Source organism: Fukomys damarensis, unplaced genomic scaffold, assembly GCF_012274545.1.
Source record: "Fukomys damarensis isolate Sample0158 unplaced genomic scaffold, DMR_v1.0_HiC HiC_scaffold_4, whole genome shotgun sequence".
NCBI lineage: Eukaryota > Metazoa > Chordata > Mammalia > Rodentia > Bathyergidae > Fukomys > Fukomys damarensis.
In genome coordinates, this window is record NW_022900916.1 from 43,219,655 (window position 1) to 43,238,901 (window position 19,247).

General features: G+C 35.1%; 1 protein-coding gene across 1 annotated transcript in view; it reads left to right on the forward strand.

Moving 5' to 3' along the window:
- Slc13a1 (solute carrier family 13 member 1) overlaps nt 1-19,247 on the forward strand; it is a 94,843-nt gene that overhangs the window by 19,281 nt on the left and 56,315 nt on the right. Inside the window, exons 2-6 of the mRNA XM_010635378.3 lie at nt 3,238-3,366; nt 8,866-9,002; nt 11,410-11,597; nt 12,134-12,191; nt 12,273-12,321. Coding sequence (XP_010633680.1) covers nt 3,238-3,366; nt 8,866-9,002; nt 11,410-11,597; nt 12,134-12,191; nt 12,273-12,321 — 561 coding nt within the window. The remainder of the gene's footprint in view (nt 1-3,237; nt 3,367-8,865; nt 9,003-11,409; nt 11,598-12,133; nt 12,192-12,272; nt 12,322-19,247) is intronic.

The window sequence follows — 19,247 nt, forward strand, 5'->3', positions numbered from 1 at the left end:
AACAAGGCTTACAGGTTTACTCCTGGATGAATGTTATGAATTAGAGTTAAGTAAAAGAGTTCACAACAAGGAGCAGAGATCAGAACTCCAAAGCCAAAAAGGTAGGTAAGAAGACTTTGGAAACAAAGAGTTGATGTTGGGAAGTAGTGAGTTAAATCCTACTATATTAAAAAAAAAAAAGTGAACAAGTTTTAAAATCGTTTTTAAAACACAACTGATAGTCACTGACTCTGAATTGTTTCTAGCCAGGGCTAGACTTGTAGAAGAAAGTAGAAAAGTAGTCCAGGAAAGCTAATAATTCAATCCTTAAAAATTTTACTTTTTTATTCTGTCACCAAAAAGGATCCTACATGAGCAGATTAGCTAAAGCTAAAGTAGCTATCTAGCTAAAGAAGACTCACGTTGATATGAGATTTCAATCCTTTAGCTCATAAGGTTGTGTGTAGTGACCACACTTACCTAGTGTCATACATTTTCTTTATTTCTCTGATGTTTTAGTAGAAACTTACTAATTGGAGCCCCATGGAGTAGTCATGATGGCCAAGCCTCTAAAGTGCTTCACTCAAGGGAGTGACAAAGTCAAAATGGACTCTTGGGAAGTGATTTAGTTTCAGAGCAGCCTTATCTGTGGTACAAGAGTTCAGTGGGCACACGGCCAGAGTTAGCAGTAAAATGACAGGGGAAGAAGTAAGACTAGCAGACTGGTAGGTTGTAATTAGGGAAAAAGACAGTAAAATGTTCATTTTTGTCTTTGAAACTCAGGTTCTTCAAAGCATGATAGGAAACAAAGTTGTAAGGAAGAAATTATAAGTTATCCATGGGTCTCATGGCAAGAAAATTCACAGCCTTTCTTCTACACTGGCATTTTAAATTAAACAACTATTCACAAATTCTCTCTAGAGCAGTTTAGGAAGACACAGTCAAGGCTCAACTTTATTTTGCTGCTTTACTGTTTGTCAAGACTACAGAGGCAGACTCTGTAAAAACTGTCAACATCAAAACAACTTTGTTCTTTTTCCTTTAAAAACATAGCACAATAAAGATATGACACAATCCTGGCTTATTAAAAATCTCTTAGAAATCTACCAGAGATGCAGGGATGTTGGGAGAGAAAACACCGAGCACAAAGGACTCAGCCTGAGGTAGGAGAAGCAGACACCAGAGCTGGAAATTGTGTGAGGCTTAAACAAAAGACCTCATTAAACTCAACAGAAAGCTTTTGTAAATTTTCAAATACAACTCAGAATTTTCAGAGAGTAAACAGTGTGAGAGTAAAACAATATTGTATAATAGATACTAACTTTATTGATCACAGTACATTCCAGGTGATTTTATATCAAAATTATGTAAGTCACATATAATAAGTCTTCATTACGTATCAGTGACCTAAAACACAAGCCTACAGTTTTATACTAAACAGAGTAACAGGTTCTATTAAGAATCACCTTCCTGTTGAGTCTCCCCGTGTCTCCCCAGTAGCTCAGCAGTCTTTCCCAAAAAGCAAAGCAGAAGGTTCATAACCTCCGGTTCATGTCACTTAGAAGCTTGCAACATATGCTCATCCGTGTTTATAGTGGCACAGTTTGTAAAAGCTAAAACTTGGAAACAACCCAATTACCCATCAACTGGAGACTGGATAAAAAGGATATGTGTTTTTTTATTATGAAATGGAGCACTACTCAACCATAAAGAACAAGAAACCAGAGACATTTATAGTTAAGTGGATGCACATTGAGGCCTTATTCTTTTTTTTTCCTCTCATTGAGTTTATTGGTACTTTTTAGGTACACAGTACAGCTACATTCATCATCGGGATCTTGTACCTTTATATGACAGGCTTCGGTTCTCATTTTTTCCCCATACCCCTGCCCTCCCTTCACCCACTCCTCCTAGTTACAAAAAATGTATTTCCATTTTTTTGTTTTCTCAGATTTTTCTTTTCCCTATTTTCTTTCCCCTACCCTTCCCACTTCCCCTACACCTTTAGCCCTTTTCTTCCTATTTCACATTGTCAATTATAGCATTAGGATCTTATTTACAATTATAGTTTTTCACACCAGAGAAACTATTCGGTATTTACACATGTGTGACTTATTTATTTCACTTAGTCTGCAGAAAGTTTAGTCCTCCCTGTAGTAGTAATACTAGGGAAGAAGTACTTTTGCTAGTCTACTCATGGCCTTTTTTAACAATGAATGAATACAGAAGGATTATATGATTGTACAGTTTCAAATATAATTAGCAGTTTTGTCTTAATTTTTTACGGTAACTATAAAAATGTCCCACCAAAATGAGAATTACACATATGTTACATACTCTGGTGAAATTAGTAAGTCACACATGTGATGTGTAAATAATGAATCGTTTCTCTGGTATGAAATACTAAACATGTAAATAATTGATTTTGTGTAATAGGAAGTAAAGGTCTAAAAGAGTGGGGGAAGTGGGAAGGATATTGGAAAGGTAAGAAGGCAAAATAAAAAATTTAAGAAAAGAAAAAACATAGAAACAATGTCTTTGTACATAGGGAAGGGTTGAGGGGGTAAAGGGAGGGCTAGAAATGGGGAAAAAATAAGAACCAGGTTACATCATGTAAAGGTGCAAGGTCCTAATGATGAATGTAATAATATTGTACACCTAAAATGTACCAATAAACTAAACAAAAACAAAACAAAAAAAAAGAAGTAGAAGCTAGCTTCCCTAATGCACTTAATCTATTGTTGCCCTTTCTATGAGATAAAATACAGCAAAAGTTTTCTGCCAGATTTCCCCCTTTTGGTTAGAAAGAGGGAAAGGCAGGTATGCATGAGTCCCACCCAAGCAAGCACCAAGAAATGTGCAGGTAGGGCCCATGCCCCAGGATGAAAGGCTCAACTTGGCTCATCTGCACTCCACCATCACCGGGAGTGCACCTGAGAAGCCGAATGAAGTAAAGTACAAATTCACCTGCATTCATGTGAGCACAGAAAAATGACTATGGTTAGCCTGTTTAGAAAGAAATGTGAAAGAAATTTTATAAGTGAGAATTTTTGCTTTTGGTTTTTCACGTTCGTTGATTTTGTCTTTTGGCATCCCTAAAAGAGACGACTTGCTGGCAACTCAAAGGTATAGAAAACTTCAGATCTTCTTTCTTCCTCAACATGACATGGCTCCATTTAACCAATATGGCTGTGATTTGAAAAGTAATTTTTCCCATCCTCCTCATTTGACCTGGTGTCTTGCCTTTGTTCTTTCTAGGAAGCAGAATGTGCCTACGTACTCTTCGTTGTTGCCATATTATGGGTGACAGAGGCTTTGCCGCTGTCGGTAACAGCTTTGCTGCCAGGATTAATGTTCCCCATGTTTGGGATCCTGCCTTCTACACATGTAAGTTCTCCCGCAAAAGTTGTCAAAATTAGATTCCTTTTTTTTTTTTTTTTTTTTTTTTTTAAGGTGCAGTAATCCTGCTGGTACGATTTCCCCAGAAGTCTGCCAAATTTCCAGTGATTCCTTCCCTCTGGGTTTCTGCATGTGTATGCCCCTCCTGTGGCGGGGGCCACACATGTTTCCATTTCTTGAGTCATGTGTTTCTGTAGAAGAAATACGTGTGTCTCATCTTCTCTTGTTGACATTTGTGACTGATGCCTCTTTCCCAACAAGAGAAACATCTCATTCACATCCCGCATAACCTTTTTCTATTCACCAGACTTGAGTTTCGCAGTGTTGGAAAAACAATTTTCGTTTCTAATGAAGAAAAAGCTTCCCTGTTTTCTTTTCCAGAAACCTGCCATTTCAAAAGATAAAGCCAGACTAACTTTCATGTGTACTTCTATTTTATTCTTGCTGTGCAGAGTTTATTCATGCTGAGAGCTATTTCTTACCTTTATACATCTAAGGGTGCCCATCTGAAGAAAATGAATTCAGTTTCCCATTAAGAGCATAAAATGGAGTGAAACCAGAGTATCTCTCTCCGTGTAGTCTCCAGCTGCCCAGCAAACAGTGGCTGCCTGAACAACAGCTGAAACATTCTTAGGAAAGATGACAACTTCAAGTTGCCAGTCAGGACAATTTATCACCTTTGGAGTTTTCTGCATAGCTGCAACACTGTTCTCTTGAGGTTTACCTATTTGTAACAGGGGTGGAGAATTTCCTTAATTAATCGTGACTGCAATTCTTGCTGTGAGAGACACTGCTCCCTTGTTTATTGTCATGTCATTCTTCCCAGTTTTGAAACCCAAATCTTCTTGCATTTCTGACCCTCTCTGCTCCTCTTTCTTCTTGCACTTCTCCTTGTCTCCTAATCGTAACTCTTTTCTCTCTAAATAACATGGATTTGGAAGAAAGCATGGCCAGGTCTGTACTTCAGTTTCTAATACCCCAGGCTGACATCCTTTGACGTGGAATTTGTGATAAAGAATCTAAGGTTCTTAAATGCTCCAACACACTGCCTCTTTGTGGTACAGGGGTGCTTGACTGAAACAGCAAATCTGTAGATGACAGGAGTGTTTGTGTTACTGTTGCTGGAGATACCTGCCCCGGAATCCTCTATCCCCAGAGGTACCAGAATCTGACTAATTTAATAGCCATAGCCTCTCACATTTCCTTTCAGATCAATCCCCACCCTGAGGCAGAATCTTCTCCACAATATCTCCCTAACAGACACTATCATTCACTGCTAAAGTGCTGTGTACTTTCAACAAACCACAAAGAAAATCATGTCATTTTGAATAATCTAATCTTTCAATTTAGCTTCACTGGGCTGAATCTGAAATTCAATCACTTTGATCAATTAAAATTGCACCCAGCACATAAGATTCTCCATTGTTCTTTTGCATGGTGCTGTTGTTTGGATTTTAAAACTTAATATGATTTCCTTCTTATGCGTTCTCATTTCCAGTCTTTATGATTTCCAGACTTCAACTCTACAAACCCATTACCTCCAATTCCATCACCAGCAACATCTTTTTTCTCTTGGCAGAACTGTAGTTTTTCAAAAATACTTAAGAATTAAGTTAATGAATGCAAATGCTGATACATTATAAAATCTTTATATATTTGAGCTAATATTATTATCATTTGTTGATTGACAGAAGTGAATAAATCATCCTTAAACATTCAAAATACTTTGAAGGTAAAAGTACAATTCTATCATCTCCACTCTGGTGTTTCAGCCCAAGTTTGTCTTGTATTTTATGTGAATTGCTGTACCTAGGGAGCTTAAGTAGACTTTATAGGAATTCAACGGACTTAGATTATGAATTTTAGTAGACAAAACTTTTCTTCAGTCTTTTCATCCTCTTCCCGGATAGGGCAACTAGTCTTTAAAACTCACATATAGCTTGCCAAAGGTAGAGCATATTTTGAAAAGAGCTAGATATGTTTTAGAAAGTCCAAGCTTAAAATCCAATATTTATCCTACCTATTTATGTGATTCTTATCCTGTCACTTAATAACTTTCATCCGCAAGAAGTGGGACTTGATAAAGCCACGAAACTCAAGGGTTTCTGTAACAAATTAAATAATATAATGTGAAACATTGATATGAACAATAGCATAGGATTCTTATGTGTTTTAATATTCACAATTTCAAGATTAAATCATCATTCTAACCTATTGCAGCCTTTCTGAATACTACAATGCATTGTACATATGTTCATCTAAACTCAGGGCCCTAAGTACCTTTCTCTTGGGCCACAGTAGTTGTAACCTTCCTTCATCTATTTATTAAGCCAAGGCAAAATGTTTATATTTTGCTGAACACATTACTGCACTTGAAGAATATCAACAATTGAAATTTTCCCATATATGTTTAATCAAACTTGAAACACTAAGCACTGGGTAGAATATACCCAACTTGACATTTCAAATGATCAATATTATTATTAATCAACATTAATAATAAATATCAATAACAAATGTTAGTAATCTATATTAACAAAAATGTTAGTTTTAAGTTATAAATCTGTGAAAGTGTACACATATGTATATATAGATATTACGTTATATACTTGTTCAGCCATTCAGTAAATATTTATATGATAGGACCTGCTGGGCACTTGGGAACATATCAATGAATTAAAAAGACACGAAGATGTCCAGTCTTCCTAGAGAAACCAAGGCAGTAAAAGACGTGTTTGATAAGTAGATGAATTAAATAGTGAGTTAGAAAGGTGATTAGTGGTATGCTATTAAAAAAGGTTAAAGGGGATTAGAAAGGTTAGACCTCTTTGAGATGGTGATACCTGAATAAAGATCTACAGGAGAAGAGGAAGCTACCCATTTGAATATCTGGAAAGCGACATCTGCAGAAAGGGGAACACCCCGTGAAAAGGGCTTGTGGCAGGTCCAAACCTTAAGTGTGACTGGAGCAGGGTGACCAACAATGGTGACAGAAGATAATGTTGTGAAGGCAGATGGCGCCATGTAGGGCCAAAAAAGGCTCTTGTGAGATTTTTAACTCCTAATGAAGTGGAACCCTTGGGAGACTTTTGAGCAGCAGAGGAATACAATCGATCTGACTTTGATTTTAAAAGAAAAACTTGAGCTACTATATTGAGAAACTAGGTGGGAAAAAGGGAGACAGGTAGCAGGTTATTACAGTATAAGTGAGAGACTGAAAACCCAACCGGAAGAGTAAAAATGATTTGAATGTGTTATTGATAAATTTTATAGGTAAAACTAATGAGCTTTCCTGACTGATTGGATGTAGCACTTGACTGAGAAGCTATTTAAGGATGCTTCTTAGCTTTTTGATTTGCCAACCAGAAAAATGGAGTTGCTATCAGTTAAAATACAAAAATAAATTATAGGCAGGGTACGTTTAGTGTAAGAGGAATGCTAACACTTAGGGTGCAGTGCTGGACAAGTTTACAAAAACCTGTTGGACAAGTGAAGATGTTGAGTAAGCAGGTGGATATACTTGATCAATAGTCCAAGGTTCATGAGGAGTGGTTGATCTGGAAGTATCAGCTCTTTCAGCCATCAACATGTGGATAGTGTTTAAAGCCCAAAGACCTGAAAATACCTGAGGAATGAGTGAAAATACAGTACAAAGAACAGAGCCCTGGATATCTACAACATTAATAAGTCAGTGAGAAGAGAACATACCAGCCAAAGAGATTAAGATGTGCAGGTTAATAAGGCAGAAATGTGTAGGGCCTTGAAATCCATGTGAAAAAAATATGGATGAAGCAAGATTGTATTTGTTGAATCTGCTGATGAGTCGGGTAATATAAAAATTAGAAATTTGGTAATTAGATTTCACAAAACAACTGACATAGAAACTTTAAAAGTGTTATCATAATCATATGCATTAAAACTTACAAATTACTTTTTCAGAAACCTTATCTCATTTAATTCACAAACTTAATGAAAGGTATACTCAAATTTTACAACTCCTTATTGATTGGTACAAAGGTTACTCAACTGGTGAATTATATAACTAACCCCATGCTCTGATTACAAAAGTTCACGTATTTTGATGAAATCCCATTTGGAAACAGTATTATAAATATCTTGATCTTGAAGGAGGATTTCAAGTCTTATTATAGGTTCTGTTTGATACATCGATTTGTTTCAAAAATAGTTATATTTATCAGTGTCATACACAACCAACAGCAGCACCTTCTTCCATTACCCCGCTAGACAACTCGGCTATCCATTAGCTATATTTCCATTGCTAAGACAAAGTGTGTACATGCCCAACATAGAAAAGAAAAGGTTCATTTTAGTACTATTTCTGAGGCTTCAGTCCATGATCAGCTGGCTCTGAGGCAAAAATGGCACAGCAGATGATCACGGTGAAGCAAAGCTGGTCACTTCACAGCAGCCAGGAAGTAGGGAGACAGGTAAAGAGGCAGAGAGAGAGGGACCTTGAACTTGCTGTAATTATCACAGTCCCACCCCCACGGCCCAACTACACACACTTACAGATATGCTTTACTAATCTAGGCTTTTTTCAGAGTTGAATATGATAGCAGTTAGTGAGTTGTATTGTCATGATCAAAATTGCAAAAGAAATAAGGGCAGAGGACAATTCAAATGTCTATTTATCATTTAAAAGTCAACTTGACCATCATATCTTATAAAAAAAAATTACCTAGGAAAAGGTGGCTGCTTATTCCACTTCTGCTTTGAGGGAGGTCTCCCTTATATACTTAAGATAATTTATAGACTTCTTTATTAACTTAGTTTTCCTTGTCTACTAACTTCTTAGCTTCTTAAGATCTATTAATTAAAAATCTTTTGATTGCATATATGTGCTGGCCATATGTTACATCCATACATGTAAGGATAAATGAGACACATCCTGCTTTAAAAATTTGATTCAGGACTTTGCCAAATTTGTTATTGCTACTCTGCCACATACTATTAAAAAACAACGGGAAAAGAAAAAAATGTGAAAAAATGAAAAGAAGAAAATAGTGTTTGTAAATGGGGAGGGGAGGAGGGGGGTGAAGAGAGGTCAGGGACAAGGGGAAAAATGAGAACCAAGACCTGTCATGTAGAGGTACAAGATCCCAACAATGAATGTAACTGTACTGTATACCTAAAATGTAGCAATAAACTCAATTTTTAAAAAAATAAATAATAATTTTTAAAAATAACATTGGTGTATGGTTGGAGAAGTTAAGGCATAGGAACACTTTCCTGAATTTACTCAAATCCAGTATCCTGAGTATTCTTTCCTTTCTGCATATTTCTTGTGAACAGCGCTATCTCTGTGTAAGAACATAGAGCATGTTTTCATTTGTATTCAAACACATCTACATGTCTCTCAACAAAACGGAAAGATAATGTACTCAAAGGTCAAAGGACAGCCTAATGCCTTTCTCATTCATCTCCCCCGACCAACGCGAATAATTATGTGTTTAATTGTGAATTCAGGTGGCATCTACTTATTTCAAAGATTTTCACCTGCTGTTGATTGGAGTCATCTGTTTAGCAACATCAATAGAAAAATGGAATTTGCACAAGAGGATTGCTCTCAGGATGGTGATGATAGTGGGTGTGAACCCAGCATGGTAAGTACTATTTATTTCCTGCTTCCAGCTTACATTCTGAGCATTTTTGTGCAGAACAAATAGCCAAATGAGTAATGCTGTCCAGGGAGTTGCTTGTAGACCAGCATCATTTATTACTTTTTCTTCTTCTGTAAATATGAAAGTATAAATATGAAGCATAGTTAAGCTGTAGGATAAAACAGTTTTCCTTTTACTGCATGCCTAATTACAAGGAGAGTAAAATAAGTGCACACAATTCTCTCACTTTTAATGTACCATTCCAGTCAAAGATGAGAGAAGCCTTGAACTTCAACAGACAAAAATGATAGACTTCAGAGTAAATTGCATTCCTATCTTGTTTATTTGGTGATGACACATTCAAAACTTTTTGAGAGCATCCTTTATCAACAGGGAGGGTTCTATGAACCAAAGACAATAATGTTACTGACAAAATACAGATGTGTGCAGAAGAATTCCAAGGTGAACATTTTTCTTTTTAAATCAACTGTTAGAAAGTGAAAAATCAATTAAGAACTTTCATCTATAGAATGCAAAATCATTTGACTGATTTTTCATTAAGCTAATGGAATATTTTGCTTTTATTCCAAATACTGTTTAATAACATGAATGTAAACTAAAGAAAATTTCCAGTTTCATAATAATTTGCATAATGATATTTTGCTTTAAAGCCTTAGGTGGTTTTTCCCTTCTCATCTTTCTTTGGAAAATAAAAAAAAAAAGTATTGACTTCTATTTTGTAATTCTAGGGAATAGTCCCATCTGCATTTATCATTTATACAGAAAATTATTTTGCTAAATTATACACACACACACACACACACACACACACACACACACACACACACATATATGCGATTCATCCTTGACAAATTTAGAAAAAAAATTACTTAAAAATTTTTGTGATACATGTGTTTAAGGCACTTTACTAATAAAATGAAGCAGTGCTCCCTGTCCCTTTCATGGTATAAAAATGTATGCTTTCCTTGACCATAAGATCAGGGCCCCAGGGGAGGGAATAACACTGCAGAGCAGAGGAGGAGTTCTGATCAGTCTGCCACCTAATGGCTTGCCAGCTTTAGGTGTTTTCACCAAACAGAAGCTGTATCTGATCCCACTTTTTGTTTTGTTTTGTTTTGCAGTACTGGAGATTAATACCAGGCCCTTAGCACTGAACTACATCTCCAGCCTTTTTTTATTTTTATTCATTTCTAAGATAAGGCCTTAAGTCACTAAATTGCCCAAGCTGGACTTGAATTTGTGATCTTCCTGCCTTAGTCCTCCCAAAGTATGAGATTACAGGCATGTGCCACAATTCCCAGCTAATCTCCCTCTTTTTAATAGAAAGATTTAACAGTTTACAGATACTGTAAGTTAAAATTATTTCTATAATTATTATTATTATTGTTATTATTCCTATTACTATTACTGAGTCAAAATTTGTTCAAATAGATCTCAAGTGTTTTCTTTTATATTGTCTCACACAAAGGAAATATAAACTATACCTGAATATGAAACATAAGGTGGAGTTGTTCTGTCCATTTATTTTAATAAAGGATCTTAAGAATTTTATAAACAGGTCTTGAATGATTTTTGGGGCCCTGTTGCTCCAAAGAAATCATGCTTTTTACCAAGTGTGACTTTCAAAGTTTACAGACATATTTTTAAATCCTAAAGTTTCAGGTGTGCTATTTCTAAAGACAAACTATTCTACTTTTACCAGAAGACCTGTAATAAATACAAATTCTTGACAAGAAGGAATGTCAGATTCAAGATGGTATAAATAGAATCTACAGAAAATTTTGAAACCTCATTTTAGCAAGTGATTTTCATCACTTTCTTCACCCACCATATACTGGACCAGAAGAATAAAGGAGTAAAAAGAAGATTTATAAAATTTAATCTGTTCTTCTTCTTGTGTCTTCTTGGTACACATCTAACAAACACAGATATGACCAAAAGATAAAATAAAAATTAAGGGACTAAATTCAAAAGTTGTTGGAACATTCATCTTCCCTATATCTGAGGCTACACAGTCATCTCTAAAGAGAGTTGGAGTATTGGCATAGTTTTATAAGCTGTTATATCATACATCAGTGTGCAGTTTGATGTACATTCACCCTTCTTCTGTTTTGGGAGAGACAATTCTTATGGTTCCTAGGAGACAAATACCATATTAACTCTACTTTTAATATGGGATTTGTTTGTTAATATGGGATTTCTACATGTGTTACTTTGATTTCTATGTGCCTTTCTTTGTGCTCAGAGTTCACCATCTGGGCTGAATCTTATCCTTCTGTGTTGTGAAAAACTTAATCCCCAAGTCACAGATAATATCCTTTGCCATTAGACAACACAGAGCTCCCTAAACAGAAAGCACAAGTCCGCACTAAAGTCTCTCATGTTTCAGGCTGACCTTGGGATTCATGATCAGCACTGCTTTCTTATCTATGTGGCTCAGCAACACCTCTACAGCTGCCATGGTGATGCCCATCGTGGAGGCTGTGTCCCAGCAGATCATCAGGGCTGAGGCCGGGGCTGAGGCCAATCAGATGACTTACATCAACGAAGCTGCCAATGTTGGACTGGACATCGATGGTATCATGTGTTGATATGACCACGATAGCCCTTTGGGCAATTAGGCATAAACTATTCACATACGAATGATAAAAATTTGAACTTTCTATAGTTTTCAGTGTCTATATAAAGGAATTACATATATTAGACAAATATCTTAAATTAACTCTTAAATTTATATTTCTGGCAAAAAGTAGAAGAATGTATTTTCTACCCTCTAGCCATTCTCAGGTATTTATAAGTAGATTTCCAGGTTACTCCTTCTGTCCTGAAATGACTTTCTTACATAATACTGGTAATCTTTCATTTCTACATTATATTTGGATATAGCATCAGATGTCCCTGTTTAATTCTGGTTCCTCTGATCTGATGAAAAGTGTTGGGGTGGGGAAGTTAGTGCTTATAAAATACTTTGTGAGATGAAAACTATATCAGTACAAGTTGAATTTATTTTTGATTCCTAGAAATATTTCCATTTTTCATACATACATACATACACACAAGCCTAGTGATAACCTCTTATTTAAATTGTTTTTATTTTATTTAATGTTTTGCAGAAACTGCTGTGGGACAAGAAACAAAGGAGAAAAAAGAGAAAACAAAGGCAGCTCCAGGGTAAAGAATATTGACATTTTGCTTAAGATTTCCCAAATTATATTTTAATAAAATTATAAACTGGGTCAATTTATTTTGCAGGTGTAGCAATGATACAGGGAATATTTCAAGCAAGATCGAGGTCCGAAAGGTACATTAAATTTGATTCTTTGTAAATAGTTATATGTGAAATTATAAGATACATTACTTGCTTGGTGATCTAAGAATTAATTTGCTTGACTAAGTCGAAGTGTAGTCTAATGGTTTGATGAGCCTTCATGGATGTGAAATGTAGATAGGAGCCAGTTTAGGCTCTGAAAAGTATTGTTTTTATTTTCTCTTTTTATTATGATCATGGTGATGGTAGCGAGGCCATGTAGTTTAGGAAATATAATTTTCATCTCTGAATGCTTTTTCTTTTTTATTAAAACTTTGCTGTCCTAATGCCCTAATTTTCATTAGGAGCATTCTCATTTCTTCCAGGTTATAAACTGAGAGCAACTCCTATTATATAATTAAAGTGATCATGTAATATTATCGTTTCTATTGTCACTAAAAATTCAATGTGAAACTTATGAGTTGCTTCTGTCAAATACAGGCAAAGAGTTGTTGTTGCCATCAAGATGTTAAAGGAAGGAAGGAAGGAGACTTTTGTAAACTACCCTATATAATTTATTTCCCCAGAATAAATCAATATAAAAGTACTATACCAGGTTACACTGGGAGCAATATATCTCAAGACCACTGAAAAATAATCCTGCCTAGAAATAGTCCTGCAGTAACCATGACATTAAGAATATCAGAATGGGGAATATGTTCCTTCTTCAGGCTATAATGCATTAGCATACAACTCAATAGGAAAAATAGCACTTGTTTACAGAAATCCTTATAGAAAGAGCAATTTCTATGTAAAACAAAGTAAACACTAGGATAAATACTAAAATGATTTAAGCCATTAACTACATATACATTAAGGGTCTTTAAATTTTTATTTACATTTTTATGTATGTACACATACATTTGACCTCTTTCAATTATCATTAAGGATAGAAGTAATTCTCTTAAAACAGTAAAATTCAGTGGTTCTGCCCCCTGCCTTGCAAGTGCAAGGTGCTGAGTTTAATCCCTGGTACCAAAAACAAAACAACAAAAAAACAAACACAAAACAAAAAACAAAAACAAAACACAATGAAAATCAACAGTAAGGCTGGGCATGTTATGGAAAAATACATTAGAAATGGACTTTAAATACCGGTGGAAAATGTCACGCTTAACACAGAAAGTATACACAAGCATTCTACTTTCTTGTGGACGTCTTTAGAAAGCTAGTCTTTTGGCATGATACCTAAATTTTTAGTCAAGGCCATTCGGATTACTTTGATGTCCAATTCTGCATCAGCATAGTAGGAAGGTCTGTTGAGGAAAAGAGCTGCTGTTTTTTGGAAGCAGCATAGCATCTAGCAAGAAATGTAGACTGAAAAAAAGAAAATAAGTCTGATACAAATACCCAGACAAAGGCGTGAACCAAGGCCAACCCTTGTACAATCTAGAGCAATTAGTGCAATCAGGGCAGACTGCCAGGAGGGAGCCTGAAGTAGACACTGAGTCTGGAAAGAGGACAGTACCTATGTGTAAGCACAGGAATGCAAACTCCACAAGCAGGGGGGCATGTGTGTTTTGCTGTGTTGTAGACCCTAGCACACTCCCCTGTGTGACACAGGTTAGGTTTTCAACAGACTCTAAACTTTATCAATTAATGAATGAGTGAAAGCAACACAAAGAGAATAACTCATTCAAAGACCAACTCTGGAAAGAGAAGGGCTTCAGGACACCTCCTCCTCAGTCCAGGGGCTGGAGAGAGCTGCTAGAAGGAGCTTTCATTGGTGAATGAAATGATGGATAGACTAGGACAGTAACGGGCAGCTCTTCACCTGAAGCAAAGGAATTCAGAGCTCTTTTTATGGGAAATAGCCTTGAACCTGATGGGCAGCATGGTGAGTTCTTCTGCCCGTGGGAAGTATAGTGTGGTAACAATGTGAAGGGCAAGGGGACTGGATCTAACTGAGTTTTCTGATTAATCAGACATTGAGGATCAGAGCGAGTAAAGTCCAGGAGGCAGTCCTACTGCCTCGACTAGGTAAAGGTAGGCTGGGGTACAATGGATTGAAGCAGAAAACACAAAGGGAAGAATAACTTTTCTATGGAGAAAAGCAAAATAATTTGGGTGTGGGCTAAATAACAAAGATTAGCACCTGAGTTTAGGAAAAGGAGAGCAAAGCCTTCTGTGCTGGTTCTATGGTCTTTCTAGAACACAACACTTAAAAATTTAGCTTTCTATAAAGAAAAATGAAGAAATCTTTGCTGTGGAGATGTCATGCAAGCCTTATTTTGCATGTTGTATACTTAAACCTATTTTGATTTCTAACAATTATAGCTTTCTTAGAGGAATAAATATAAATTGTTTATGCCGTGATCTTAATGAACTGCACCTATTCTTTGCCAGTTTGCACTACAAAATGTAACAATAATCAATTATGTGAAAGAATCTATGTCTATCTTATCTACCTGTATAAAACAGAAAGCAAATTTACATACATAATGTTAGGTCTTTTTCTTTCTTCTTGAAGTACATAGGTTAACCTATTACATTAAAATAAATCTTGAGTAGTTTGCCTTTGAGTTTGACATACAGGCCAAAGGAAGATCTAAATATTTCTCCTATTTAAGAATGTGGCTTAAAGTAAATTTCAAAAAGAGAAGGAAAATAAAGGACTTAGTTTTTCTGGACAATTTATGCCATTTTGCCATGTTCTTGCCCCCCAAAATTGGTTTCTAATGAAAATGATTACACATTTATCATTTGAATCACCATTTGTATAGTACAAAGTTAAGGATTTTTCCTCAATCTTGTTAAAATTTTCACTAATACAGTGAAATCAGATGATCCATAAGCTTTCTTCATTTTTACATTACTAAGAAATAAAATTTGTTTCCAGAGAAAAGGTACACACAGTTCCTTGTAAAGTTTATTCTATAATAGGCAGAAAGTTCCCAAGTAGTAAAAGAAATTAAGAATTAATCACAAAATAAATTGTGAGTTTATACTAATAATCCTATTGGTTAAGAAATAAACATTTATCCAAGTGTGGTGCACCTGTATCCCAGATACTCTGTAGACTAAGGCGGGAGGATTGCAAGTATCAGGCTTGCCTGGGCAACTTAACAAGACTGTTTTTCAAAATATAATTTTATGTTTTTCCCTTTTTTAAAATTAGTATGTGTTTGTGATGCACAATACATACATTCATCATGGGGAACTGGTACGTATCCATGTAGCATCTTGATCCTTTTAACTTCTTCCCCTCTCCTCTCTCTTGTTTTTCCCCTCCTCCAGATTCCCTATCCCACTCCACTTACTTCGTTTAGTGTCTGTTCCTTTCACTAAAATGTAAGGTCTATCAAGGTTGAGATTTTTATCCATCTACTACACATCTGAAATACCCGAAATGGTGATTATCATGTAATATTTATAAGTATTTTGTTAGTATATTTTCTTGAGTAATTACAATTAGATTAAAACAATCCATGTAATATATGTTATAATAAGAAAAGAAACAAATAGATAAAAATTTAAAGATAAAATGGTGGGTTAGATTAATTTCATTTTGAGTGGAAAAATAAAAAATAATTTAAATCTAAAATTTATCAGCCCTAAAATTCTTAATAGAACTACAAAGTTCTCATATAGATAATAAGAATGATCACTTTACTACTTTGGCTGCTGCTTTTGATAGAGATCATAATCATATGTTGGCGTTGAAGACAGTGGATATTCAGCAGTACCTCAGATTCCAGGAACTGATGTAGGAGTTTTCATATCCAAGAGTCACATTCCTATGCTGCATACTAAAATAAACAGATGCTTTTGTGACTCACCAAGTTCATCTCTCATTCTAGGCCATGACCTGAACATTAACAGTGCTTACCACCTGTGCCTAGAGTAAAAGTGGTTTGTAGGTATGTAGCTCATCAATCCTACCCTACTCTCTGAACATAGCTGAAATATTTTTAGAGAAGAAAAAGAACTAGGAGAAAAAAGGAGTGACCCCTCAAAGACACTGACAGTACATAGGGGTATTTGTCAGTGGGACAGCTGGGCAACCAATCCTAAATCATACAATTTTCATGATAAATGAGTTCCAAGTGTCCAAAATCACTTTGTAGAGTCCAAAGGGGAAATCAAGTTGCTAGTTCTTTCCATCCACTCTAAGTCTTAGTATTACTTAAAGAGACACCCCGGAGAGTTTTATACTAGCTCAATTTCTAAGCCTTCAAGCATTTTAAATGAAATAAATTGGAAAATCAATATGTTCTTAATAAAAAAACTGAAATAATTTTTTTCACCCATTAAATATAATTTGTTGTTTCTTAAAAAGAAAAGTTAAAGGAAAAATACCCTTCAACAAATTGCATCTTGATTTTTATTAAGTGGTTAGTTTAGGCATGAAAATACTTATTGTTAAAAATGAAATTCTACAGGATATTTTTTCATGTTCTCTAAAAATTCAAAAGTACTCTCAGTTGTAAATATATTCATAATATTAGGAAGTAGAAATATTAGTCCTGCCAAATAAACAAACAGTAATTCTAGAATATTGTTATTCCAGCCCCCAAATATTGCAATTTTAGCCCCTAGACCAAATATGAAAAAGTACAATACCTCACCTTGGATTTAGAGTTACTTTGAACAAAAGTTTCTTGTCCTTGATTACTGTTCCCTTTTCTTAGATTGGGTGAACATGGTAGAAAAAGGAATTACACTGCTTCTCAGCCTTTACTTGATACAACTCAGATGTCTCCTTTCACTCGTGTACATTCTGTGGTTTAGAGAAAATGTTTATAATAGGTGAGCTGGAGCTCCCACACACTGCAGGAATTCCAGCAGCAGCATGTCAATATGACTTCACTCCCGGTTTTTTATTTTGATTGAATTTCAAGTCCTAGCTCCATTCATGGGTATACTTCATTATATTTCCACAAAACATTCTGTTATTTAAAAATACTGTGTTGACTGTTGAAGATATTTTTTCTCCAATGTATCTTTCATTTTATGATTTTTAAAAATATGGTTGTTCAGATTCTATGCTATTCATGCTATCTCGCAAATAGCACAAGCTCAGCCACGTTAGAAGCATTCATACTTTAATCTAAACTATAAACTCCCCATACTATGTAACTTAGTTGAATACTGTGTTTTGTTTCTTGCTAACCTCAGCAATGATTTTTTCTATGTATCTTCCAGACATATTTCCTAAAACAGGAATACATTTATTATGGCCTCCAATGTTTTTTTTCTATATTTTGATCATGAAATATTTCATACACACACACACACACACACACACACACACACACACATACAGGTTCAAATGTAATTGAACATCTTGCAGTAATACAATGAATAAAATGGTATATATCACATCTTGACTTAAGAAATTGAACATAACAGTTTCTAGATATCTCTGTGAGTCTTAATCAGATTCTATTTCCTTCCTTCTAAAATCAATCCTATTTCTTTGACAAAAAAAAAAGCCAGAGGCCCAAATTCTGTATTAAGCATTCTCTTGTTTTCTATTCAGTTCTATCATCTGGACTGTTAAGGTATGGGTTTAACCATGACAAAAAACAAACAAACAAACAAACACCCAAAACAACAAAAGCCTCAGTGAGATAGAAATAAGCTGGTGTGATTGCTCCACAACCAGGATGACTCTGATTCTGATTTTAATCTACCACTTTTAGCATTAAAACTGTTGGTTCAAGATGACTGCCTTACATGCCCACTTTATTCTTCGGCTAATAGGACTAGAAAAGAGGTAGATGAAATATTGCTTACAATTCATTTTATAATTCTCTTGTCTTCAGGACTATTCAGATTTTCTACTTTTCTTTGAATTAGTTATAAATTTCTAAGGATTAATTTTTAAAAGTCTGTGGTTATTTATAATATCAACTTATCCAATTCTATAGTATTTTTATGTCTTTTCATTTCTATTTCTATTTCTGTTATTTTTTTACGATCTCTACTATTTTTTTACTATATATTGTCACCTCGGAGCATCTATAAAGCTTAGATGTTGTGGATTAAAAATGTGAACCATGTGCAAAATAAACCTAAGTATTTCACAAAAACTGCAAGATAATATAGTTATAACCTAAAGCAATCTTCCATGTAGGGAGATATTAGCAAGGAGACTGCTCCTGAAACTCCCTTCTCCTTTATGACTGCAATGATTTAAGTTCAGGAGCATATCTAACTCCACACAGTGGCTTTAACGAAAGTCACTTCCAGAAGACAGTTCTTCCTAAAAATGAGCAACCAGTGTACTCTTCAAGATACCAAGTTTAACGATTCATACAATGCAACAATTCCAGTGAAATAACAAAAAGTACTTAAAGGACAGTACTTTAGCCCTCTACTTTTACCATAGTCTGTGCACTTTTAAACATCTAGAATGATTATATGTTTGCAATAAGAACTGAACTTTCACTCTGTACATATTAAATAAACTGTACATGTATATTTAACAAAGGAAGTAATGTGAAAAGGCCTTCTGTGTAGAAATACTCTGGCCTAGAACCCTTTTTTCATTTTTGTTAACCTTGGCACAGATCATGGATGCAGTTACATATAATGCTTACAGGAGAATTTAACAATTTTATTTCCTAAATGGTGTTTGTTTGTTTGTTTGATTGATTGTTTTTGTTTTGTTTTGTACTAGGGATAGAACCCCGGACTTCACATTGAGCTACCATACCAGCCTTTTTGTTTTTAATATTTTTTATTTTGAGACAGAATTTTTCTATGTCCTTGAGTTGCCCAGGCTGATCCTCCTGTTCCAACTAAGTCATTTTATGAACAGGCTTTCCTTTTAACTTTAGCACCAAGTGCACTCCACTTGTTAGTTTACTAATTCTATTTTGTAATGCACTAACAGCCTCTTTAACATCCAGAAAACTACATGGTGTAGATTAGAACTCATTTTCATTTATATACAAGCATACACACACACACAC